This window comes from Spathaspora passalidarum (genome assembly GCF_000223485.1).
Source record: "Spathaspora passalidarum NRRL Y-27907 unplaced genomic scaffold SPAPAscaffold_3, whole genome shotgun sequence".
Taxonomy (NCBI): Eukaryota; Fungi; Ascomycota; class Pichiomycetes; order Serinales; family Debaryomycetaceae; genus Spathaspora; species Spathaspora passalidarum.
This window is the reverse complement of record NW_006767427.1, coordinates 1,715,163-1,741,200: the sequence shown is the minus strand read 5'-3', so window position 1 is coordinate 1,741,200 and position 26,038 is coordinate 1,715,163. Positions and strand designations below refer to the sequence as shown.

General features: G+C 40.8%; 13 protein-coding genes across 13 annotated transcripts; 6 read left to right on the top strand and 7 right to left on the bottom strand. All coding sequences in view use genetic code 12, as the record gives it.

The window, feature by feature from the left end:
• Window positions 1-66: 66 nt before the first annotated feature.
• CAP4 (Cap4p) lies at window positions 67-1,166 on the bottom strand (the record flags this gene model as incomplete). Its single annotated transcript, XM_007374945.1, has 1 exon — window positions 67-1,166. The coding sequence occupies one exon, from the start codon at window positions 1,100-1,102 to the stop codon at window positions 512-514; it is 591 nt and encodes a 196-aa protein (XP_007375007.1).
• Window positions 1,167-2,581: 1,415 nt separating this feature from the next.
• On the top strand, window positions 2,582-3,295 carry SPAPADRAFT_60843 (uncharacterized protein; the record flags this gene model as incomplete). Its single annotated transcript, XM_007374944.1, has 1 exon — window positions 2,582-3,295. One exon carries the CDS (start codon window positions 2,582-2,584, stop codon window positions 3,293-3,295), a length of 714 nt encoding a protein of 237 aa, XP_007375006.1.
• A 419-nt stretch (window positions 3,296-3,714) lies between these two features.
• Window positions 3,715-4,604, top strand: COX6 (cytochrome c oxidase subunit VI; the record flags this gene model as incomplete). Its single annotated transcript, XM_007374943.1, has 2 exons — window positions 3,715-4,000; window positions 4,063-4,604. The coding sequence occupies 2 exons, from the start codon at window positions 3,837-3,839 to the stop codon at window positions 4,343-4,345; spliced, it is 447 nt and encodes a 148-aa protein (XP_007375005.1).
• A 247-nt stretch (window positions 4,605-4,851) lies between these two features.
• SPAPADRAFT_60835 (uncharacterized protein) lies at window positions 4,852-7,276 on the top strand (the record flags this gene model as incomplete). The annotated part of the gene is made up of 1 exon (XM_007374941.1): window positions 4,852-7,276. One exon carries the CDS (start codon window positions 4,897-4,899, stop codon window positions 5,992-5,994), a length of 1,098 nt encoding a protein of 365 aa, XP_007375003.1.
• SPAPADRAFT_136686 (uncharacterized protein) lies at window positions 6,034-7,233 on the bottom strand (the record flags this gene model as incomplete). The annotated part of the gene is made up of 1 exon (XM_007374942.1): window positions 6,034-7,233. The coding sequence occupies one exon, from the start codon at window positions 7,231-7,233 to the stop codon at window positions 6,034-6,036; it is 1,200 nt and encodes a 399-aa protein (XP_007375004.1).
• Window positions 7,277-9,110: 1,834 nt separating the features above from the next.
• Window positions 9,111-10,016, bottom strand: NBN1 (histone acetyltransferase; the record flags this gene model as incomplete). The annotated part of the gene is made up of 1 exon (XM_007374940.1): window positions 9,111-10,016. The coding sequence occupies one exon, from the start codon at window positions 10,014-10,016 to the stop codon at window positions 9,111-9,113; it is 906 nt and encodes a 301-aa protein (XP_007375002.1).
• A 150-nt stretch (window positions 10,017-10,166) lies between these two features.
• SPAPADRAFT_151669 (uncharacterized protein) lies at window positions 10,167-14,336 on the top strand (the record flags this gene model as incomplete). The annotated part of the gene is made up of 1 exon (XM_007374939.1): window positions 10,167-14,336. The coding sequence occupies one exon, from the start codon at window positions 10,182-10,184 to the stop codon at window positions 12,507-12,509; it is 2,328 nt and encodes a 775-aa protein (XP_007375001.1).
• SPAPADRAFT_50360 (uncharacterized protein) lies at window positions 12,531-15,662 on the bottom strand (the record flags this gene model as incomplete). The annotated part of the gene is made up of 1 exon (XM_007374938.1): window positions 12,531-15,662. The coding sequence occupies one exon, from the start codon at window positions 15,660-15,662 to the stop codon at window positions 12,531-12,533; it is 3,132 nt and encodes a 1,043-aa protein (XP_007375000.1).
• Window positions 15,663-16,665: 1,003 nt separating this feature from the next.
• Window positions 16,666-17,881, top strand: DFG16 (Dfg16p; the record flags this gene model as incomplete). Its single annotated transcript, XM_007374937.1, has 1 exon — window positions 16,666-17,881. The coding sequence occupies one exon, from the start codon at window positions 16,715-16,717 to the stop codon at window positions 17,813-17,815; it is 1,101 nt and encodes a 366-aa protein (XP_007374999.1).
• Window positions 17,882-18,246: 365 nt separating this feature from the next.
• SPAPADRAFT_55357 (uncharacterized protein) lies at window positions 18,247-18,893 on the bottom strand (the record flags this gene model as incomplete). The annotated part of the gene is made up of 2 exons (XM_007374936.1): window positions 18,247-18,270; window positions 18,447-18,893. 2 exons carry the CDS (start codon window positions 18,891-18,893, stop codon window positions 18,247-18,249), a joined length of 471 nt encoding a protein of 156 aa, XP_007374998.1.
• HSP78 (chaperone ATPase) lies at window positions 18,738-21,595 on the top strand (the record flags this gene model as incomplete). The annotated part of the gene is made up of 1 exon (XM_007374935.1): window positions 18,738-21,595. The coding sequence occupies one exon, from the start codon at window positions 18,862-18,864 to the stop codon at window positions 20,491-20,493; it is 1,632 nt and encodes a 543-aa protein (XP_007374997.1).
• Window positions 20,557-24,609, bottom strand: PAN1 (Pan1p; the record flags this gene model as incomplete). Its single annotated transcript, XM_007374934.1, has 1 exon — window positions 20,557-24,609. One exon carries the CDS (start codon window positions 24,607-24,609, stop codon window positions 20,557-20,559), a length of 4,053 nt encoding a protein of 1,350 aa, XP_007374996.1.
• Window positions 24,610-24,810: 201 nt separating this feature from the next.
• THI20 (trifunctional hydroxymethylpyrimidine kinase/phosphomethylpyrimidine kinase/thiaminase) lies at window positions 24,811-26,022 on the bottom strand (the record flags this gene model as incomplete). The annotated part of the gene is made up of 1 exon (XM_007374933.1): window positions 24,811-26,022. The coding sequence occupies one exon, from the start codon at window positions 25,984-25,986 to the stop codon at window positions 24,841-24,843; it is 1,146 nt and encodes a 381-aa protein (XP_007374995.1).
• Window positions 26,023-26,038: the final 16 nt, after the last annotated feature.

The window sequence follows — 26,038 nt, the reverse complement described above, 5'->3', positions numbered from 1 at the left end:
GAAAAACAAAGAGCAAAAAATTAATCTAAACCGATCCAATTAGGTTTGTGCTTCCAACGGCTTTTTGAGAGGAGCACTGTAAATTATTACCTTATGCCTATATGCCCATGTTGTAGGACCTAGAACAAAATTTTTTTTTATTTCGGTACGATATTTACGACTTGGCGAGAAATATGTTGGGGTATTTTACTTCAGAGGTTTGTGATTCTGTTAGACAGGTGGCTTTTGTTTTTCGAATCCTTTTGTCCTCTCGACATGCAAGATTTAGTTGAAAATTGCCGTATAATAAGATGTGTGCCCGCTAATTAACTGGCCGCTCAAAAAATCGGGGGAAAACCCACTTCATGCTATACTTAATATCCCATTTATTTCTCATTACACATAATTTATACAATACTCTATATATTAAACATTAAAACTCTCAAAATTAATTATTAACCATCTCTCTCTCCTCCCCCCCCCCACAGTATTCTGTAGAACGCTCCAACTATTATAAATATAATGCCCGTTATCACCTATCATTTTGATACTGCAGTTTGCTAAACATGACAGGAGGCATAACTGGATTATTATGATCTACTATAGGCGGAATTATAGCTGTTCCTGGATTATTGACTTGGTGTTGTGATGGTTGTGATAGTTCAATCAACCTGCTTTGTAATGCAATTGTATAGTCACGCAACTGCAGATTTTCATTTCGCAATTCCTCTATAGTTTGACGAAGTTGATCAACCTCGGCAGCCTTGGCTTCCAAATCTTTAATGTATAGATCTTTGCGTTCTCTAAATGCACGTTGGGCGTTCCTATTTTGAGCAGCACGTTTTGTTGTTGATACTATTCTATTGTTCTTGGCGGGAGTGGGTCTTGAAGGCATACTGCCAGCACTTCTACTTGGTTGCATTGTGAATGAATGTTGGTGCGAATCTAAGGTTGCTAGCTCTACTGAATTTGACTGACGATGTGTCTGCGTTTGTCCGTTCATCCCAACAACAGACAGAGAAATATCATCACCAAAGCCAGTACTATCGGTTCTATAATTATTGTTATATTTGTCGTCTGAGCTGTCTTTGACTTGATCCCAGGAGGCGAATGTGGAGTTCATTTTTACTATCTATGGAATTAATTAGTTGCGGAATTTTTTTTTATTTGCTTGGCGATGATTAGCTGTCAATTTGAAAACTTGAAATGAGGGGGGTTTTGAAGGTATTAATAATGTTGCAAAAATATTGGCCACTGGTCTAGTAGGATGATCGATTACAAAATAGTGAATAATAAGCCGTAGCAGATTAATTCAATTTTTAGAATATATTAAGTAAGCGCTGACAAACAATCATGGTGTCTAGACAAGGAAAAAAAAGTCGCGCAATCGATAATAATATCCCGTTCGGTCCGGAAATAAGCAAGATTTACGTCAAGATTTAACTCTATTTTATAGCTATTTTCATTTTAAAAATTGTAATCATGTTCATGTAAGCATTCTATTCAATGCGGAAGAATGTTGTCTGTCTAAAATCTGGATTAGAATCATATAATATCGACTAAAATAGGTTTACGGACGTACATATGATGATTACTATTTGGAGTAAGTCCGAAAATCAGCGTAAAGAAACAAAGATAAAAAAGAAAAGAAAAACAAAATTGAATTTGTGCTCTGGAGTTACGTAATCGGCCGAAACCCTCTTTTGTCTATGTGTTTTGGAACTAATCAGGCAGGCGAGACCCACAATTGACAAAGTACCTGACAAATTGATTATTATTTGTAATCTAAGCCAAAACATTAGATCTTCACTATTCCGTTATAGCCCGTAAATCCGAGCTTCTGGAAGAGGGCTGTGCATTTAGACAAAAATAATTGTTTTAGTCACACACACGCGGATAGGTTGGGGGAGATATGATGCTGCTGCTGCTGCCCAATCTAGATCATTACATCATGCTATCACCATCGCAGGGTTCTATGCCTGCAAATAATAATCGGAATAGTACCCGACGGACATCAAACTTTTTCCCCTCGGGTACTGCCGAACATACTAATAACACAACTACGCCTAGTCTAATATCAACACCGAATTTACCGACGCCACGAGAGCATTTCCCATACAGAACTACCTCATTAGATTCATCTCCATTTTTAACTAATTCACGGTATCACGAAATGGAGACAATGAACCCAGGTGGTTATAACGGTCAATTTACAAGCATGTCAGAATCAACAACGGCAGTTCATTCCCCAGTGATGCTAGCGACAACGAATCATACGCTTGGAAGAAGCCTCACAATGGATTATAAATTCTCTTCACAGATGACCAATCTTTCAATCTCGGGTCCTCCGCAATTACCCAACAATGTATCAGGCTTTACCGGGTCTCGGAGTTCATTCCTGGCAGGTTCGGCGATATCCACAGGTTCGGTTTCGTCTATCGGGTCGTCATCCATATGGAATGACAGCCATCATTCTTCTACTACCATTCTTGGGAACAGCCTCCTTGATGAATTAGAGAATGACTATTTGTTTTCTCCTTTCTGGAAAGAGGAGGAGGCGGAGCAAGAGCTCGAACAGAAGAATCAAGAAGAAAAGTTGGTTATGCAGCAAGAAAATCTTCAATTAAAGAGTAATATCTACGCGAACAAGGTCAATAATCCTACGTTTATACCAAGCTCAGGACTCTTAGAGGAAAATTCCAAGCTGGCAATTAAAATTTCCGACAAAGCTATCAAAAAATCGAAAGCGAAGAAAGATGCTTCCGGTGTGCGACTAAACTATAAGATAGAAGCTAAGTATGAAGAGGAAGAGCAGAGTCTATCCCAGAAAAACATCAAGATAAAGCTTCCTAATATATTCAGGGATACCCCGGAAAGTGATTATTTCTTAAAGGATATGATATCGTCACAAGAAGCGAATAGATACGGCGAAGACTACTGTTCTACATTCTACAAACGAAATATCCACGGATACATGTTCATCAAGGAGCCTAGTAATTCGCTTAAAGTGAACGCTTCAGGAGGTAAATCCTCTGTTAGTTTAAAGATTAGTTTACCTGCTGGGAACAATAGACTATTGGCTAAGAAATTGAAGGTAGATGTGAAAGAATTGCCGATTTGGAAGCCAATAAGCTCTGGAAATGGAGGTACGGCTAGTTTCACGGCAAGAAGAAGGCCCAATGTAAATAGTAATAACACCAGCAATGGAACCAAGGAAACGAAAGGTATCCAAGCTACACAAGATCCCCCAAAGTTAAAAAATGGTAACCTATCAAAAAGGTTTGGAAGAAGGAATACACCAAAGCAAACACCTTAGATGATTCAAATCCCGTTATATATAAATCACGTGACACTAAATACCCCGGTCAAAACTACTACGATTTAACGCAAGAAAAAGACGAAGTTATTATACGCATAATAGTATAGTGAAACATTGACAACGGCTATAGATCTATGCACATTTACTTAATGAGAATACAGTGGCTGGTGGTATAACACCATGTACATGAAAAAAGCAGCCGATTATTTACGTTCGATTTTTGCACACCTGCATATAACTCGTGCTATTTTCATTTTATTTTTTTTTTTTTCGCACCTATTGGAAAAAAAATTGAACCAATCAATTTTGGCTGAGATAATTTTTTTTCCCTCTCTCTTCACAGTTTTCAATCTCTGGCGTGTAAGGACCAAACAGACAAAGATAAATTTTATTTATACCTACTCCCAACGCACTTTATCAGAAGAGCAAACTCCCTGGTTTCAATTGTCAATTCATTGTTCAAGCAACTCAGAAGTTCTACTACCAAAAGCATCACTAATTCTCCGCTAGTACCGCACTGATATAAACTCATAATACAATGTTGTCTGCTACCATTCGTTCCACTTTAAGATCAAGAGCTATTGTCCAAGCTCCAAGACTCAGTGTCTTCAGAGCTGCTCCTATTGTCAGAGCCATGCCACAACAAGTCAGAGCTTACTCTGCTGACCACCACGATGAAACTTTCGAAGAATTCACCGCTAGGTATGTGAAAAATTTCAGCTACGTACTATATAAAGGTATATCTTACTAACTGTGTCTTTTAGATATGAAAAGGAATTTGAAAACGCTTACGATTTGTTCGAAGTCCAAAGAATCTTGAACAACTGTTTCTCATACGATTTGGTTCCAGCCCCAGCTGTTATTGAAAAGGCTTTACAAGCTTGTAGAAGAGTCAACGACTACCCAACTGCTGTCAGAACCTTCGAAGCCTTAAAACACAAGGTTGAAAACAAGGAACAATACGCCGCCTACTTGGAAGAATTAAAGGACATCAGAAAGGAATTGGGTATTGATTTGAAAGAAGAATTATATGCTGAAGGAGCTTAAGCACTTCCCCAAATTATAGTCATTTTTCACCATAAACAATTAATACAGTTTTTTTTAAAGTAAAACGAAAATTTTACTCACCACATGAAGAAGGAGAAAGTTTATTAACTTGACAAAGAATAAAATTGTTGTCCCAGGTGATCAATTGATTTGTTCTCTTGTTATAACGATTGTCTATGAATTTGTTTATGTTTTGCTTACTCTTTCTATTTAGTTTCTATATGGTTTTATTATTACATGAAAATTATTATGAACTTTGTAGATGGATTAAGGTGTGTGTGTGTGTGTGTGTGTGTAGCTAGTAGTCCTAGCCTCTTTTCATGGTAACAATTTCCTACCCGCACCCATTATTGTTAGTTATTGTATGGCGATATTTCCAGCAAATGAGACACTACCATTTTCAAACAGAAATTTCGGTCACATGACGTGGATTTTTAATTTGGTAGCATCTCGTACCTAAATGCGCCTCTAAAGTAAGTCAGTATTTTTTTGGTAAACGCAACTACATATACGTTGAGCCTTTAAGAGAGCAGACATTACTAATATCAAACATGGGTGTCTATGTACCACCACCTGATGATAATGATCCTAAAAAGAATCAGAACCAAAAGAATAGTAATTCCTCACCTGCATCAGGCTCCAATTCCTCATCATCTCCATCGGGGTCAACTACGATCATAATACCCAACCCAGTTGCATTAATACCTCGTAATCCCAGCGTTGGTCTAATATGGGGACCGTTGATGCCTGCGTCGGATAACCGTCCTGCGCTATATGCATCCATCGGTGCCCAATTCTTGCTTGGACTCGCCATGTTTAGGCATGCGCGGGGATTATTCCGTCTTCAACCTATTGCCACTGGCTTGAACACACCTCCAGTCATGGGGAGACGTGGCCCATTGTGGAGAGTACTATTGTCTGTTGTCACGGGGTCTGGATTAGTGTTTGGAAGCGGATTGGAATTGAGTCGTATGACATTGCCGTACGACCCGTGGTACGAAGAGGCGCAACACTATCGCAAAGTTGCAACTAAACAAGGTGATAAACCAAGCGCTTGGTTTGGTGCATACAAGTATTACCGTCCTATGGACTTGAACACCTGGATTAACAAAGTCGGGGACTGGATCAAGAATGTCGAGAAGGAGATTGAGGATCCAAATCACATGTCAAATGTGACGCTTGAATTGGGGAAAAATAGTAATGTAATTGTCAATAAACCAGTAGCTGGTGGAATATTGAGTAAGTTGAATAATAAGGGCAAATATCAAGAGATTTATAATAAATTGCAAGAGTCAAATGTTAATCGAAGGAAACAATTGCTTGAACTGGAGTTAAAGGATGTTGTTGAGTTGAATAAGGCTGATAGATTGGATGCGATATTAGAAGGAACTTCCGATTTGAACGACCCAGACTATTCCAAGCCTAGCATTCAATTGGGTAATCATAGTTTGGAAACCGATGACGATTTGGAAATGGTTTGGTTAAACTTTGAACCTTGGGACGAGTTGAAATTGGAAACAGACTATGATATTAGATTAATACCAAGGTGTCTGGTAGCAGGCAAGCATTCCGAATTAGTAGAGGCCACAGCTACAACTAGAGGTGTACCGTCTTCCGGTGACGAAGAAAATACTCTTACTTCCAGTTGATTGTAGATAAACATTCTATATACAGTATTTAAATATAATTTATTTGAGTTCTTTCTCATCACTTGATTTTTCAATTAATTCATCTGCCCATTTTAAAGCACCAGCATTATTGCCACCACCTTGCAATTGAGGTTTATGATATTGTTGGATATGATCCTTCCATGCGATTTCAGCTGGATCTTGATCAGGTTCCACCCATTCAAATCCATCACCACCGCTCATCCAGTATGCTTGGAATGTAAGATCTTCCAAGTTATCCTTAGCCTCAAGCAATCTAATCTTGTTCCCTTCTCTGTCATAACCTGGACTCAACAGGTGAGTAACTCCATGGGCACCGATAGGAGCTGGCCGACACAATTCCTCGACAATTTCCGGATTATTCTGTCCACCATTCAAGTCACGGTCAGCCTCCAAGATTTTAGCGCCAAACAACATTTCGTCAGCATGCTTGAACCAATGGGTGTAGAATGTTCCCTTTTGCCATGTAAGATAATCTCCACCGGCACTAGTCATTTGTCTTCCGAATTTCACAATACTTACCAAAAAAGTCGAGTTTACTAAGTAGGTCAATAGCACCGAATTTAATGCTACTATATGTTGCCAAGCTGGGGACACCATTCCCGTTTCAATCGCGGTGTTTATTCCGAGTTTTGTAAGAATGGTGATACCGGCTGCGGATCCAACCAATTTAAAGAAACCCTTCTTCAAGATATCTTGATTCTTTTTTATATAGTTTGGATGGCCAACTGTGACATCGGATACTTTGATGGCGCGGAAGAAATCTCCATTGAAAAGAGCGTTTCTTAATGCAACCAAAGCGGTTTCCTTGTCAATTACGGCATCTGGGTTAAGGCGGTAGTAGTGGTTGATCAATTTGAGGTTGAGTTCAGTAGGCAAATTCAAAAGTAAAATTTCTTTCAATAATTCACTGGAGAATTGCACGTCCTTGGAGAAGACTTCATCAATTATTTGAAGACAATCTTTGGTGAGTTTTGATTTGGAATCGAGTTGGTCTTGTAAGGGATAACTGTGCTGCAACATTTTAAATGCTTTTAATGCGCTTATAATTGTTTCATTGGTGGATGATGAGGTTATTGTTTCATTTACCTTTTGGGATAATTGGTTGAAATCTTGGACATATGCAAATGGAGATGCTGTGGAGTTCCATCTCAAAAGTGATACTGGCTTTACTATTTGACAACGGAATAATGTCCTGTTCCTGGGTATTATTCGTATCATATTGTTAATGCTGTAGTCTATTTACTATGGTACTGCTTTGGATAGTTTAGAAAAAAAAAGGAGTGAAAAATTATGTAGTGGAAAAGATCTAAAAATATTTCATGAATTATGCAGGAATAGCAAACAGCATATATTATTTCTCCAAACGTAACGACATATACGAACTAAACTACTTTAACGTCCAAGTATCCATTTAAACTTATAACCCAAAAGATCCACCGAGAATACTAGCAAATATGGCAACAAAAAGTAATAAAGAATTGGCAGAATTCAAGTAGCCACCATTCTTGGTAGTAGAAGAATTCGACGAATCTCCTGAATCTGATTCTGAGGGATCAGCACTTGCATCTGCTTCTGCTTGAGTTACAGCAGCCGCAGTGGATCTAAGCACTCTTGAAGTAACAAAAGTAAGACCCTTGGTGGTATCATCATTAAGGGTATCAGCTGAGTTTTGAGCTTGAGGAGTAGCACCTGGAGCCACACGTGCACCAGCAGCACCAGGACCACCACCAGGTAAGGTGGTAGTGGTTTGTGGTTCGGTATGGGTTGCTCTAAATGCAGCTAACTGATCGGCATTCATGGTTACCGTTAATGAGTATTGTGAAAGTTGGGAAACATCCATGGTGGCTGGATTTTCTGGCAACTCGGTAGTAGGGGTGGTTGTTGGCGTGGTAGCTTTACCTGGAGCAGGAGTAGTTGTTGGAGTTGTGGCCTTACCTGTGGTAGTTGGTGTTGTCTTTGCCCCTGGAGTAGGTGTGGTTGGGGTGGTGGCACCAGCAGGTGGTGTTGTTGTTGGTGTAGTGGCTCCACCGGCAGCAGGCGTTGTAGGAGTAGTAACTGCACCAGCAGCGGCAGCACCTGCAGGAGTGGTGGGGGTAGTGGCAGCACCAGCGGCGGCGGCAGCTGGTGTTGTTGTTGGTGTGGTAACCGCACCTGCGGCAGCTGGATCAGCGGGTGCAGCGGGTGCAGCAGGTGCTGCTGCTGCTGCTGGAGCGGGATCGGCAGCGTGACAAATCTGGAGGAGAAGAGCCAATAAAAGAACGGAATATTTCATGTCAAAAATTTTAAGCGAACGACTTGACAACTGTAGAAAGGAAAATAGCAACTATCACAGGTTTTAACGTGTTACTTATCGGTATGTGTATGTGTTTGTGTATTTTTATTTCACCCCTAAAATTTTTTTTTCGAGGAAAATTGCTGCAACGCGCGTGCTCAAAATACCGCTCAGCATAATGACATATGGAGAGAAAGGATTATGCTTACAGAAAGCTTACATCTGTGACATGCCCTGGAAATCTGAGTCTCATTTATGACATTTCACCCTCTAATAATATTTACTAATAGGGGAACTTATGCCGACTTGTTGAACTAGGGAAATTCTGTTTGAAAAATATTTTCCAGTTATATTTGTTTATTTTTTTGCAATGTTTTAACAAATACAAAATCACTACCAAATTAGCTGTCACTTATGTACTTTAAAATATAGATAGTTTATATGTTCAATGTCAGCCGTATAAACTATGCCATATGGTCATATTATCAATCCATCAACTGTATAAGGTTTCAAATTTTATATGCTCTAGAAGTGAACTTGCACACCTATGTGGGCGTGTATTGACATCTGCGACGTAGCCTTGGCAACATTTACCCTAATGACGTAACAATATTTTCAATAAATTATAGATCTGACTACACTAGTTTTACGTTCTGGACAATAGAAACTAAAACAAGTCACCTTGTAAGATCATAAGGCTGTAAGAATAGCATTTTTATTTTTTTTGGTCATACGGAACCAGATGATTTCAACGAAAAGGCATAAAGCTGTACACATACTTTCTATCATAACGTTCATTACAATATATACCAATGCACAGTCTCTAGTTAATTTTTCTCTTTTTCTTTCTCTTTTCCATTTTTGGTGCACAGTCAGGACAATACCACACCTCGTCGGCTTTAGGAGGAGACGTTATACCCACACAGCTCCAGTGGAACCACTCATACTTACAATCATCATTATCACAACCAATCATTTCGCCAAACGATACACGTTGACAGAAACAATACAAGTTATTATCGGCATCTTCACCATTCCCATTAGGTCCTTCACCGTGACCGCCTGGTCCAACACTGACATGACCATTCAATGCCAATGACCCTGTTGGAGTGAACGACATTGTCTCTTCCATTTCTTCCGATTTGAGTCGTTTAACTGGTCTGGTTGATATCGACGAGGAACCTAAATTATTACCACTGGTTGTACCTCTGACAGCTGTTGTTTTCCTCTTGTGGCCCTTCTTTATGTCAGCCATGGCCATTGATACTGGTGTGCTTGTACCGTTTCTTGGAGTTGGCGTGACCGAATAACTATCGGACAAACTCAAACTAGCATCCTCTCGTCCTAGTTCCAAGTCAAGTCCATTTTCCAACGGTGGCAAGAGCTCATCCCTTTCCAACTTGGCAATATCAGTTTCAAAGTTGAACAAATGCTTGGATATTAAAAATAATGCCGTATTAGCAAGGAGAATTTTCTCCTTCTGCAACTTCTGAGCTACTTTCATATCTTCTTCTATTTTACTATAGAGTTGCTGCTCCTTGGGATGCTTAGTTAACGTTCCATTTGCTCTGATGAATTTGTGGATCTGATTGTCCTTGGCCTGATATCGTTTTCGGGCATCTTGAAGCTGTATGTCTTTGTTTTTGATCTCCTCCAAAAGATGTCGTATCTCTAATGGGAGATTAGATAAGTCTTGGGTGTATTTCTCAAGTACTGTTGATGTATCCATTGTTGCCGTTGGCTGTTGATGGTTGCTTACAGTTTGGTTTTAACTGTTCAAATTTTTTGACGGAAAAGGGCGTGCGCTTGAGACCAAATTTTGTCAGCACTCAAATATAATTTGCAACGACTTGGCAAAGTGTTATACCCTTATTTCTCCATTATTACCAACATTATGTCGCAGGAACTATCGGACAAAGTCAGCGACTTGTCAATCTCCGACAATGACACATTGAACCAATTTGAATCAATTACTCCATTGACAGAACAGGAACAAGTGGACTTACATGACAAAGTAACCAAGCTTTCCCAAAACCCACAAACCAGCAAAGCAATATACGAGCTAATCATAAATGATAGCAGCAAATTCTTGCATTCGCTCAAGAGAATTCACGATACTTCGGGTGTAATAGTCACTCATACAATTCAATCCACCACCGGATCAGACAAGATAGTCGACAATTTACTTAGTTGCATACGAGCAATTCTCAAGAATGACACGGATCCAGAATCAAGATCTTATTATCTAGGAGTTTACAGTTCATTAGTGAATCACTTTCAGATCTCTAACCCGCAGCATTTGAACTTATTCTTGACTTTTGCAAATTCAGATGCTGCACTCCATAGATCCATACTAGTATTGGTCATTCAAAATTTAAAATTGGAAAAGGAAAAGACCAGTGAAATCATCAAGGAATATTTAGAAGTTGTTTGTGACGAAAAGTATCTTGATAAAGAATCCTTTTTGAACTTTTTAATTGTTCTCGAAATGTGTTTTCCCTTATTACCCGAAGTTTGTGCTGGGGTATATGGTGACGACAAAACCAAACAGCATATTATGAGCAAGATGGAATTAGCACCTGATTTGGAACTGATGAGATATATACTCAAACTAATTGACTCCTCATGTATAGTTGAAACTTGCAGAAACGTTAATGTAACGAATTATTTCCAATTTCTCGTTCAAGGATGTCTGTTCAAAAACGATCAAATCAAAGTATTATCCAGTCTTAATCTTGTCAAATTGTGGAAGTTCATCGATGCCAAAAAGAAATCTAATGACTTGATAACCACCAAATATTTGGCTGATATACTAATCTCATATCTCAAATCACATACTGATGAGTACACCGAATATGCAATTGAGGGATTGATGTACCTCACGCTTTATTGGGAAGTACGACAATTACTAAGAATGGACGTGGAATTGATTGAACAACTACTTGAGAAACTCCAACAATCGTCAACCGAAACTAAAGACCATCATGTTCAGGCATTCAATTTCCCAGTTCAATACAGCATTCTTTCTATATTTGCCAACTTGACTAAAATGAAAGATATAAATGACACAACACAACAAAACACTGCAAATTTACTTAAAAACGTGGCAACACCAACGTCCAGATCAGAAAATGCAAAGGAAGACCAGAACGAAATCAAGCTCTTCAACGAAGAATTATTAACTAAATACAAGATTCTTGATAAGATCACCAAACTAAAAACAATCAAGGGTGCATCATCACATAATGCACTCAATCAAGTCATGAAAATAATCTACCATTTCTCACCCCAGGACAAATTGATGAGGGTAGAACTTGTCAAACAAGGTGCAATCAACATCGTCATCAGTTTCTTACTTAACCTGACCACTGTGGATCACAAGGGATCAATAGTATCTTCCCTTCCTAACCTGGACAATCCTGAATTGATAGAGACCCGGGTGTTTGCATTACGCAGTTTAGCACGCATGTTGATTGCCGTGGATCCACACTTGTCATTCAAGAAATACGACATCAAAACAACCATACCACTTTTAAAAGAGCTTCTCGGTCCGGATATTTCAAAGTATACTGGCAATGTATTGACTAATGAGTCATACCTCCATGACATGACTGCATTAGATAAGTTTGAATCATTACTAGCATTGACCAACATTGCATCAAACGCTTCTCCTGAGTTGAAAAAGTATATAATTGCCCAGACATTCGACTCTTTTCTTGTCAATTTCATAGTTGAGTTTGATGACGTGCGTATTCAACAAGCATCCTGGGAGTTGATTGCAAACATGATAACTGAGCCAATTCTCCTTGCCAAGTTCTTCAATATTCAGCAGACCGAGAATAAGAAACGATTGGATCTCGTGGTGACATTGTTGAATTCCAAGAATGTGAAATTGCAATGCATTCTCGCAGGATTGTTGGTCAATGCCACTGAGTTTGACATGATATGTGAGGTGCTTGTAACTAGCGAGTTTGACCATCTTATAGGTATCATCACCGAAATTCTAGGTGGTCAAACCAACGAAGACGACTTGATATTACCCATTGCATACTTACTAGTTAACCTAGTATATGGAGCAGCCAACACCAGTGAAACTTTATTAACTAATCTCGCATCAAATACCAAACTAAAAGAATCAATTGCCCAAGTATTGAAAGTGGTGAAAAATAGGGAAATTTTACAACCTATACTCGAAGTAATGAAAATGATTAAGTTTAAATAAATACACTTTTATAGAATATATTCAAAAATGAAGAAGCCTTTGCGCAAGGGTATCCTCCTTATGCTCGACATTCGATATCGACTGTCTTACCGTCTGTGCGGCCTTATCTGTCTCCAATTGCACTTTGATTGCCTTATGTAAATTAGTCAAGTACTCAGCAAAACTAGGCCCACTAGTAGCTTTAATAGCACCACCGAGTGCGTCTTCCATCAATAACTCTCTAAATGCAAACTCAGCCCCATCGATTGTTCTACGGACAATTTGAATTCCGGCACTTCCCAAGCTATTCAAGCCAACGATATGTGTTTGGAAATAGTTGACCAAAGTACGGGCTTGGTTGGAAATCTCAGTGTTCAAGTGTGGAAGTTCATCCATGAGTGGATCAATCTCTTTAACTGATTCGATATTCTGGCCAAACAAATCTTTAAGAAGCATGATGTTTGCTTCCGGATCAACCCAGACATATACCTTGACTCCATCACAAAGCAAATACACACCACGATCCAAATTCTTGCTACTCAAGTCCTTATACACGGGTAACGAAATGAATCCGGTTTGTTGGTCAATAATCCCTTCATGTGGTTCTAATGAATGAAGTTCAACCAATGCTGGGTACAAATGGTACATTAATTTCTCTACAGGCATATTCAACATTTGGTAGATGTCAGCTAATCTTGCATCAGCACTAACACCAGTAGAGGCTCTCAAAGCACTTGTCTTGAGCAAGGAAAGAATGTACATGGGAAGATGTCTAAGCGAATCAGGGAAAAGCAACGAGTTGGACATTGTTCGGGCTGAATTGTGGTCGAATTCATTCATGGCTCGGTACTGGGTGAATACCTGGACTAATTTGGTATTAAGCGATTCTCTTAATTCATTCATGGGTTGTTTCCCAATAAATGATAATGTGTCCCTGACAAGAGTAGTAACCACGGCATTTTCATCACAAAAGTGGAATGCATCCTCTAGTCTTTCAGTGACTGCCAATACCAAGTTCATAACTCTTACTTTACGAACCCCAGTAGCATCAGTATATAACAAAGCAGCCTGAAAATGACAATCAAGCTTAGTGCTTAATTTACCATCGTACTCAAACAAAACAGTAAAGGTTTGGTCCTTAGTAAGAATAGGAATGAGTGGATCTTGAACATTACCAAGCACAGCATTGGTTTCAGCAATTGAGGAACTGGTACCATAATATTGAGATACTTGAAGACCGTTAGAACAACGCACCTTTAATTGTCCTTGATAACCCTTTGTGCTCTTGTAAGAATTAACTATGTGCGCAGTTAAGGCTCTTGCATCTCGTTCCATGCTGAAATTGGGCCATCTACTTATGTTCCCACCAGTTATGTTGGCCAACCATCCTACATTGGATAAGTCAACAGGGGTATGCGAAATAACATGCACGTCCAATCCCACATTCTTTTCCACAAATTCCTTACCCATACTTCTATAGTAAGCGTTATCAGCAAGGTACATTTTCTTTTCCAGCTCAAGTGTTCCGGAAGCAGCACGACCCACGGCTTGATTATCTTTAAACTTTAATCCTCCTGGGCCCCATGATGGGATATTACACAATGTAGAAATAATCTTACCACCTCCATATGGTTCCAAACACATAGCAACAGTGCGGCACGCGGCAGCAAAACAAGGTTCTGGATCAGCCACACGTTCAAACGACGACAATCTTTCAATATAGTTTAATGCATCTTCAATAACGGCTCGACTCTCTTGGGGATCGACAAAGAGCCCTTCACTAAATGGAACAAAGGGGTCTTCTAAATCCGAGCTTATGGTGACTTGAGCGGATTCCAATTGTGGTGATAAATTGAAGAAGTGAAGTCTCTTGTCATATGCAATCAATGCAATTTTGGTGTTGGGTTCCAACGAGATTCCCATGCCCAGGTATCCGTTCTCATCTTGTGGCTCGTCTAATCCGTATAGAGATACTCGGATAGAATCAGCTAATACAAGGGGCAAACTTTGTCTAATACTGTTTTCAGTGATATCAATCAAGAATGCAACATGTAGTGGATGAGATTTCTTTTCGGCACCACCAAAGTTGTATTCTTTAGGAACAATGATATCATAAACACTGCGGTGCAATTCAGGACGAATGAACTTGTCTGCACGATAGCCACGAGTATCTAATAGTGCCGAGTACTCTTCAGGAACATGATTGTTGGGGAATTGACAAATATTACAGGCAAATCTTTGGTTGGCAGTGAATTGCATGGATGGGTTGATATAAGCACGACAACGACGACATCTCAATGGTCCAATACTGAGGGGATCGAGTTCACCTTCCTTCTTGGGAGCTGGTGGAGCCAATTGATCTTCTTGTGAAAAGTCAACCACAGGAACAGGGTCTTCAGTTGGGAGTAGTGGAGCAAATGGTCTGATGGTAACTGAAATCGGCAATTTTGTAGCTTGACGAATCAGGTCTGATTCGGGGACAAAGTACATGGTTGATCTCATAAATTTCGACAGACTTGATCCCTGGTCGACAGCATGGAATTGGGTTCCTGCGTCAGGTGGTATGGTTTGTAAAAAGGTCATAAATGATTTGGGGTTGCCTTGTTCATCAGGAGTGTCGTATTCCTTTTGGTTCTCGTATCTATGTTGTTGTAGCGAGAGATTATGCGATTGGCTGATATTATTCATGTCTTGCAAATGGAATTGGTCTGCAGCAATAGTTGTCTGTGGTGGTGGGTGGCCTTGTTGCACACCTGGAGTGAACTGTTGTTGCTGCTGCTGCTGGTGAATAGCAGGGGAGAACTGCTGTGCTGTGGGAGTATAAGGTTGGGCCAAGCCGGGACTAGCACCACCACCCATGGGAGCGAATCCTCCATATGGGTTGCTGGAAGGTGTTGAAGGAGGTATGGCTGGGAATGCATGTGCGGGAACGGGACTGGCATTGACTGAGCCCATTGGACTGTTAAACTCAGTATGGTATGCTCTGACGGCCCGTTTTGATTTTTTTTTGGAGAATGCCGGTCTGGGTGATTCAAGTCCCATTGCTTGAAACTGAGCGCCTAAATCAGGTGTGCTGCCGTGACGAGACAACGGAGGTTCTGATTGTCGTTGATTTGGCTGAGAGTATCCGCCATTCCCAGTGAAAATTCCACTTGGCGGAGGTTGGAATGACATTGTGCTTGGATTGATCGCCGACCTGATTGTTTTACAACCAAGTTTGTTGGAAAAGTACTGAGCAAAAAAAAAAAACAAATGAAAACACACGCCTAACCCGTTGACGTTAAGGCTGGGTGCGACCGGTGGGTGCCACCAGTGGGTACGAGGGCTGTGTCACATGATGAGACATCACGTGGACCAAATCAGCTTGAGCATTCCGCACGACCATGTGATCTAACGAAAAAGCTTATGGCACCGCACCGCCCTCCACTTTACAGAAAGTGCAACCAAGAAAAAGAAAGCACATATACAAAGTCAAGAAAAAAAAAAGAATTAAGGTTGCTTGTAGTTACATATTTAACCTCTTTTACATATGATTCACAACAGATCTGCTCCCCAGAGATCATACAACTAATCAGGAAAAGCTGTGACGGACACGACAACAGTTCATACATGAGATTACAGGCCCTGGCACATATAAATTAAGAGACTTTTGTTTTTTCTTGCCTGTTTGCTTTTTCAAAATGATGGGCGATTTCTCAAACATGGGAAATAAGTCACTACTGTATTTGGAAGGGAATGACATACCGATAAACTGCTCGGTGTACTCCCTTACCAGTGGTATGCTACGACTACAAATATTTGGTCACGACAACACAACTTGGACCAACGCTTCGCACGATTTCTTACCCGCATATTACATTACTAATTGTTCAATACCGCACTTGATTACACTAGTCACGGAGCTGAACATAGAGTCCGACCCAGGTAATTCTGATTATAATCGATCACCATATAATCAGAAGGACAACGGTGACACATTTGTAGCATTATTATTTATCATCTGTGGTTCATGTGTATCCTGCTGGATGCTTTCATTACTATTGTATTTATCCCCAAAACATAAACGGAAACCCCTACTAGCCCAGTTGGCCACCGTGTTCTACTCCGTGGTTACTACTATATTGTTGAATCGTTTAACCCAAATCGCCAAAGAGGAGTATTACGAAGATATGTTGGATATCATACGGCTATATCTGTTTATCTACGATTATACTGTATACAAAGTCATGGTTGTACTCTCGCGACTATTTACCGCGATTGCGTGGTTTCAGATTGCCTTGAAAATATCCCGGCAGAAGTATAAATGGCTTACAATGACGATCGGGGGCGTGCTAATTACCGCCCACATTGTCGCCCAAATCTATTACCAGATTGTGTTTGACAATCTGGCTGCAATTTTCGGCGATAATTTAGTCGGTGCATTTCAACATTGGAAAATCGCCCGCGCATGTTTGCAGTTGGTCATTTTAATTTGGTTTGCGGCAAATATTCTTTGTTACACAACTGTAATTAAGAGCCCGAGAAAAGTGTGCTATTCACGTCGATTACTTCCGTTGGCAATATTCAATTGGTGCCTAATTGTGTTGAATGCGACATTGACTATACTTTATGTCAGTCTATTCCGTTACAACTGGCTAGTTAAAACTTGGCTTGGATTATTGCCATATCTACTTGATGTGATTTTAATCACCACGGTATGGGAATGGATATACAAGATTTGGGTATTGGAGAAACGGTTTGAGTTAATGGGGGTGTTGGGAAGAAAAATGAGCGCCGACGAAGGCATGAGTATAAACCTGGATGATATTGGAAGAAACAAGATGGTTCTACAATCGAAAAACAAGGTATTATCCATGCTAGATGGAATATTACATATAGGAAATAACAAGATTGTTGAGGATGTCGGGTCAGTAAAATCCATAGAGTTGGAAGATTTGTCCACCAAAGACTCATCCATGCCATCCGACCAAACGCCGCAAAGCAATGAACATAGTCACCAACACCTCCACCATCGAGTCAACTTTTTCGTTGATGATGAAACTCCAGGGACTTCTCCAAGCAATGCAAATGTGTCGCCCAATACGAATCCTGACGGATCAGACGCAGATTATGACGATGAAATTGTAGACAATTACGAAATATGGGGTCGAGAAGAAGACGACACCGATGAAATTGGCAATCACGAAATAGGAGACGATTTACACGAAGTAATTGTTGGTTCTAGCAACCAATTTGACTCAGGAAGTAATGACTCTACTGAACCACCACCGTTCCAACCGCTTCCCGGGTTTAGCGAAGAGGATTATTGGAATGATGAAAAGAGATAGAATATTGTATTTTTACTTTTTAATTGTATTTAGCTTTGTATAATAATAATTAATAATGGGATTGGTGAAGAAAGCAACATACGATTTTTGCATCCGCTACTACCGCTGATTGCGAATCGGACTTTTAAATTTTTTTTCTATTTGGTTCCAGAATTTTCTGGCGGCCTCTGGTGCGCAAATTTCCCCATCTTTTTTTTTTCCATTTATATAATAAGGTCCGCTCCGTATCTGTATCATATCCACTGGTTTCTTTATCCACAATCATGATTAGATATTCCAAATTGATTCCTAAAAGAGGATTATCTTTGTTATCAGAAGCTTCTAATGTCCGAGTAGGGACCTTAGGAGCTCTCGCTGCCGTAAGATCCCTCCCTGCAACAACATCAGGTAGACCCGCTCCACTCGTGCTTGCAAGTCCACTCTTGAAACCTTTACAACCAGCACGATTCTTCAGTCTGTCTATCCCCAGAAACATGCAAATGCAAATGAGCAAAGAAGACCAAGACAACCGTCCCGCATTAGAGAAATATGGAACTGATTTGACCCAGCTTGCCAAAGACGGTGTGCTTGACCCAGTGATTGGCCGAGATGAAGAAATCAGAAGGACAATCCAGATCCTTAGTCGTAGAACCAAGAACAACCCCGTACTTATTGGGAATGCCGGGACTGGTAAGACAGCCGTGATGGAGGGACTTGCCCAACGAATCGTCAAAGGTGAAGTACCAGATTCCATGAAAGACAAACAAATTATTACTATTGATTTAGCAGGGTTAATCTCAGGGTCGAAGTTCCGAGGTGATTTTGAAGGTAAATTAAAGGAGATTTTGAAAGAAGTGGATGAAAAGGCAGGAAAGGTCATTTTATTTGTTGATGAGTTCCACTTGCTTATGGGATTAGGAAAAGCAGAAGGGTCAATTGATGCATCAAACCTTTTGAAACCTGCTTTGGCAAGAGGAAAATTAGCCATGTGTGGGGCAACCACAACCGACGAGTACCGTAAATACGTTGAAAAAGATGCTGCTTTAGCTAGGCGGTTCTCACCGGTAATGATCAATGAACCTAGTGTAGAAGACACCATTTCGATTTTACGTGGATTGAAGGAGAGATACGAAGTGCATCACGGGGTCCGTATTGCTGACGCTGCGTTAGTCACCGCTGCTTTATATTCCAACAGATATATTACTGATAGGTTCCTTCCCGACAAGGCAATTGATTTGGTTGATGAAGCCTGTTCAACATTGCGACTCCAACATGAATCAAGACCAGACGCAATTGCGTCTCTTGATCGTCAAATCATGACTATTGAAATTGAACTTGAATCACTTAGGAAGGAAGAGGATCAATTATCAGTGGATAGGAGAAAGAAACTTGAAGCTGATCTCACCATGAAACGTGATGAACTGAAGAAATTGACTGATCAATGGGAATCTGAAAAGCGAGTCATTGATGAAATCAAAGATGCCAAATCTCGCTTGGAACAAGCCAAGTATGAATTAGAACAATCTCAGCGTGAAGGAAACTACGGCCGTGCTTCGGAGTTACAATACGCAACCATCCCTGAACTTCAATCGAAACTTATCGAATTGACCGAGAGTGAAAAGGCAACTCAAGCACAGGCCTTGATCCACGACTCGGTGACAAGTGAAGATATAGCTGCTGTTGTTTCAAAAATGACTGGTATCCCACTTAACAACTTAATGAAGGGTGAAAAAGACAAGCTTTTGGATATGGAAATAATCTTGAAACAGAAAGTGGTGGGTCAAGACGAAGCTATCCATTCCGTGGCTGATGCAGTCAGACTTCAACGAGCCGGATTGACTAGTGACAGACGTCCAATTGCATCATTCATGTTTATGGGACCCACAGGTACTGGTAAGACTGAACTCACCAAAGCTCTTGCCGAGTTCTTGTTCAATGATAAGTCATCAGTTATTCGGTTCGATATGTCGGAGTTCCAAGAACGACACACGGTATCGCGATTAATCGGATCACCACCAGGGTATGTTGGATATGAAGACAGCGGAGAATTAACTGAGGCTGTTCGTCGTAAACCCTACTCAGTGGTTCTTTTCGATGAATTTGAAAAAGCCCATGCTGATGTATCCAAATTGCTTCTTCAGGTGCTTGATGAAGGTAAACTCACAGACTCGCATGGAAAGCATGTCGATTTCAGAAACACCATTATTGTAATGACATCAAATATTGGCCAAGAGATCCTTTTGAACGATCCAAATACATACGAAGATGGCCATATCAACCCCGATACCAAGAAACTCGTTCTTGAAACTTTGAAACATCACTACGCACCAGAATTCTTGAATCGTTTGGACGATGTGCTAGTTTTCAACAGATTATCTAAAGCTGCGCTCAAGGACATTTTGGATATTAGATTGAGAGAAATCAGTGATAGGTTAATTGACAAGAGAATTATACTTGAATTGAGTCAGGAAGCCAAGGACTTGTTGTGTGATTTAGGATATGAACCAACATATGGTGCCAGACCTTTGAATAGAGTGCTACAAAAGAAGCTATTAAATCCATTGGCTATGCTTATGATTAAAGGACAAATAAGAGAAAGGGAAACAGTTCATGTAGTGGCAAAAGATCGTGAGATTATTGTTCTGCCAAACCACACTGAAGAAGCGGCAGAAAGAGAAATTGAAGAATCAAACGAATAATTGTATATAGTCAACTATTATATTTTTGTATATAAATGTATAAACATAACTTCTAACAACGTTTTATAAAACTCTTCCGACTACTGCACCACTAGCTTCTTTGGTTTCAACTCTACGTAAGGACTTACCTCCGGTAATTTGACCCAATAACGCGGAAATGTTTGGCGCACCACCTGCTGCAGCTGCGTCACCAGCAGCAGGAGGAGGTGGAGGTGGCGGTGGAGGGGGAGCAGCTGGAGCATTGAATCCATTTGGAATTGGTGGTGGGGGTGGAGCAAACAGCGCCGGTGGAGGAGGCGGAGGTGGAGGTGGAATTCCATCCAAAGTTGGAGGAGGAGGAGGAGGAGGTGGTGGAGGTGCATCAAAAGCTGGAGGAGGAGGGGGTGGAGGAGGAGGAGGAATATCAGCCACAGAAGGAGGGGCTGGTACATCAACAGCCACTGGTGGTGGTGGTGGAGCACTGAAGACTGGTGGAGGTGGAGGTGGTGGTGTAGCAGTAGGAGTTCCAAATTGAGATGAACCAGCAGATACATTATCTTCTGGTGGTCTGAGTATTTGTGGTTCTTCCTTCTTGATTGCTTCTGGTGAAGGCAATTTAGAACCTGAATCTGATTTACCAAGGTTTGAGTCAGATCTTGATGGTTGAGACATACCACCAAACAAAAGACTAGCCAATTGGGCTGCACCAGCTCTATTTGGAGACTCATCCTCACTGGCAGCTTCATCTTCAGAATCGCTCCATCCATCATTGTTGGAAATGCCTCGTTGGGAAGCACGTTGGGCGGCAGCCTTTTTAGTGTCTACCACTACTTCCTTGTTGGCAGGCTTAAAAAATGGATTGGTCTTGGCTTCTTCTGCACCACCTGCCATCTTCTTGGCAAATGGATTACTTTCATGTGGTTGGTGAGCAACTGGTGCAGCTTCAACTGGTTTAACCGGTTCAGCTGGTTCCACCTTGCCAGGTTTGGGTTCTTCTTTTGGTTTAGAAACATAGGTTGGAACAGAGGTAACGTTTTCGTTTTCATCCTCGTCACTATCTTCAGCCTCTCTTTTCTTCATCTCTTCCATTTCCCTCTTGAGCTTGGCCAATCTTTCTTCCTTTTGTTGCTTCTTCTTTAATTTTCTTTCACGCTCACGGGCTTCCATTTCCTGCTTCTGCTTCAACATAGCCTTGTATTCCTCGTCATCATCGTCATCAGAAGATTCTTCTTGTGGAGCTGGTACAGCCTTTGCTGGAACTATTTTCTGAGCAGGGGGAATTGATTTTGGTTCAGCTTTTGGTTCGATCTTTGGTGGTTCAACTTTTGGTTCAGCTTTTGGAACTACTGGTGTTGAGACTTCCTTAGGTTCTGGATGAGATTCCACTGGTGGATTTACGTCAGCAGCAGAAGTCTTACGTCTGGTAATACCAAGCTTGGCCAATCTTTCATTCATCTTCTTTTCAGCTTGAGCCTTAATATAAGCAGCTCTTTCTTCAGGAGTACTATACTTGTCAATGGTGATTGAACCAGTAGAACTGGTAGTTACCAAAGGCAGCGAAGACTTGGAACTTGAATATTCCACCGGAGATTGTTGTTTAGCTTTGGCGATATTACGTCTTTGACTGTTTGAAAAGGCATCCAATTCCTTAACAAATTTGGCAACTTCTTCAGAAACACCCAATCCTCTTTCCCATTTATCTGAACCAGCATCTTCCTTAACTGAGACTTTCAATTTAGAAGCACATTCATCTTCCATTTCTTTAATTCCGGATTCAATGTCACCCACCATATCTGATTGTCTCTTGCATTCTTCACGTGCTTGCTCTGAACCTTCCTTCAATTTGAAATCCAAATCGGCATTACCACCAGAAGAAGAACCTCTACCGGTAAGAGCAGCCATCTTTTGTTTAAATTGTTGCTTGGAATGGAACTTTCTTCTATCACGATCAGTGACTTCTCCATTGGGACCAGTACCGACAATTTCCGATTCATAATCGTCAGGATTCCAAGATGGGTTTTCCCTTTGCAACTTCAACTTAATTAATTCAATCTTTTTACGAGCAATTTCTTGATTCATTTGTTGAATGCTAGAAATTAATGAAGGAACTCTATCTCTAGTGAGATTGTCTAATTTGGCAAGCAATTGTTTACGATCATCAATTGAAGATCCTCCTTCATATTCATCTAATTTAGATTGAACATCCATGATTCTGCGCTTGTAATTTTCAATTTCAGCTGTGTCTCTGGAAACCTTGGGCTTATCTTGATCCTCAACATCCATGGCATCCAATAAGATTCTCTTTTCTCTAATCAACTTCTTCATTTCATCAATGGTCAAACCAGAATCAGAAGATGTTTTTAATGCACTAGGTTTGCTTTCTAATTCTGGAGTAGTTCCTCTTCTCTTATGACGAGCATTGGATACGTATGAGAAATTGTTGTCATCATTCTTGAATCTGGTTCCATCAGGCTTAGTTTGTGGTTTTGGAGGAACGGCAGGTTTGGAAGCACCACCTTTCAATGAATTCTTCAAGGTGTTCATGGAATCTTGCAAGTACTTATTTGAAGGAGGCACCAATTCAGGAGGCAATCTCAAAGGTAAATCAAACCCATTCAATCTACGATAAACCAAATGCATAGCCACAGCAAATTCATCCTTGTTCAATTTCCCACTGTCATTAGTATCAGCCAAAGTCCAGATTGATTCCAAGTCAGGTCTGGCTAATCCTGATTTACTAAATACATTCAAAGCAACATCACCATCAATATATCCTCTTCTCTTGGTATCCCAAGCTTCAAAAAGTCCATCATAAATTTGTTTTTCTTGCTTGGTGATTGCCCAAGTAACATTGGAGCTCAACGAAGTGTCCATGGCGCTTTGCAAGTTGGTGGAAGGTAACTGTGCATTAGGCAAGAAATGTTGCTGCATAGCATTCAAACCTGGGATACCACCAGTGGGCATAGAGACAAACCCCCATTCCCCTGGTCTTCCGGTTGGTTGAGCAACTAACCCACCGGTCATTTGAGCTTGTAATGAACCAGTTCTTTGGACTTGTAATGGACCAGTTCTTTGTGGTTGCATTGGACCAGTTCTTTGTGAACTAAGTTGAGGTTGTGGTTGGAATCCTGTACCTTGAGGTGGGATGAATGATTGAGTTGGGGCTTGTTGCAATTGTCCTGGGAGTGGACCGGTCTTTTGAGCGGGAATTAATCCCGCAGTTTGTTGTGGTTGCAAGGGAATTAAAGTACCTCCGCCTGTTCTCTGAGCAGTTAACGCAGCACCAAATGAAGTAGTTGGTGGTGCAGCAATTGGGCCGGTTCTTTGTGCTGCCAAAGGAGCAGCTCCAAATCCCGTCATTTGTGGTTGGAATGAAGTAGGTGCAGGCTTACTCATCCAGTCAGTATCAGGAGGTGGTGGAGCAAACAGGGCGAAGGGAGTGTTGGCCAAGATCTTACTTGGATCATCAGGAACGGTGAAGTTAATAGCATCGCTGAAACTCTTGACTTCATTTAACCACTTTTCAGGAAGTACACCTGGTAAACTTTCACCTCTTTTAGCCTTGCTACATAAATGCAAACTCAATGCAAATTCAGGAAACAAAAGTGATCCTGTGTTGCCAATATCTGACAAGGACCAAATTTCCGCCAAGGTGACTGGAGGTAACCCTGATCTCAACAAGATGTTGCTGGCTGCATCTCCACCAATTGCTTGCTCGCCTTTAGGAACCGCAGTTCTGAACAAATGCTCAAACTTCTTTTGGTCTTCGGCAGTGATAAACGACAAGCGAATGGCAGGAATCTTCAATTCGCTGTTTTCAACCACAGTAGGGGCTGATTGTCCAAACCCAGTAGGCTGAGTTTGAATATACCCAGTAGCTTGAGGCTGCAAAGATGGTGGTTGTTGTTGTTGTTGTTGCTGAAAGCTAGTTTGGGGTTGAGCTGGGAATCCGCTGGAATACAAATTGGGTTGTTGTGGGATGAATCCCGTCATTTGGCCTTGTAACGAAGGTTGTTGGTACATTTGTTGTGGGGGTTGTTGGGGCTGTTGTTGGTAATTGAAACCACCCACATAGCCTGTCTGTTGGGGATTGAACCCATACCCTTGCTGTTGCTGCTGCTGATACGGGTTATACATCTGATTTTAGTGTGGGGGGACGTACTACAGATCAGATAACAGTTAAGGTGGTAGACAGCATTTACGTTTGGAAAGTGGCGGTTCTGGAAAATGCGGTGGTGAAATTTTGGTCACTCGCGCACGACCTCTGGATCGTCGGCTTGTAACACAATCTGCAAAATATTTGGTAGTGCAATTTACGAGATTTACAGGTTAGCTCTAGGCGTATATCTATTACTGTATAAGAACAGTCTATAATTCTAAAACTTCATCCCAAAAGTTAACTTCTAATAAAGTGACGTCGTTGAAAATGTCCACTAATTCTTGGATTCTCTTTGGGTTTAATTGGGTTGTTTGCACCAATTGGTCTAACGCTTGTTTTCCTTCGTTATAAGCATTGGTATACCAGTCAGAAGTGTAATCATCCAACCAAGACAGATAGATGTCTGATTGTTCCCTATCGTCTAAAACACCCAAACCAGTAGTGTCTTCTCTAATGCGTTGGCCATAATCTGCTGCTTCTCCGTATCCAAGTAAACAAGGAGCCAATGCAACTTTAATTCCCAAGAAATCCTCCTTCTTACCAACATCTAAAAGGTAGTTGCAGTAATCAACACAGGCTTTTCCTGGATTCAATCCCAAATCCAAATCCATGTCTCTTTCATAATCAATGTTGTACTTTTTGCACAATTTTTCCTTGTGTTTTTCAATTTCCGTAACAATCTCACCGATTATGGTAGCTTGAGCATGGGTTTGTTGATACGTTGGGGCTGTGGAGGCAGCCAACCCGTGCATTTGTGCGTAATTGATCAAGTAGTGATAATCTTGTTTTAGATAGTAAAGGAACTTGTCAAATGGGAGATTGTTCTCGGCCAATACCTTCACAAATGGATGTTCAACATATTTCTTCCAATTGTCCTTGACTTTAGGATGAGTTTCGCAATATTCAAGGAATGACCCTGAACCATTGATGATGTTAATAGCATCAACATGCGATCCATGAACAATTGCACTAGTGGAGTTAGCTGGGACAACTATATGGTTGAGAGGTCCATTTCCAAACCCAAGCTTTTTTCCCATACTTACCATACCCTTGTGGATATAATCAATCGAGATTGGAATAGCTTCGTCCAAGTCCTTATCCTTGGCAATGTTGGCAGCAATAGCCGAGGCCAATGTACATCCAGTCCCATGGCTGTCTTTAGTAATAATGTAATGAGATTCAAACACGCTGATGCTGTCACTAGCGCTCTCATACAAGACATCCAATACTTTTAAGTCGTCAGTATGCGAGTAATCGGTAGCACGTTTATGGTCGGCTGTGAATGGAATATGGCCACCTTTGACTAACAAATTGGTACATTGCAATGACTTTTGAAGGGCAACCACAAATTCCATCAAATCGTCCAAGCTTTGAATGTCTTTGGTGTAGTCATTTCCCGTAGCCAAC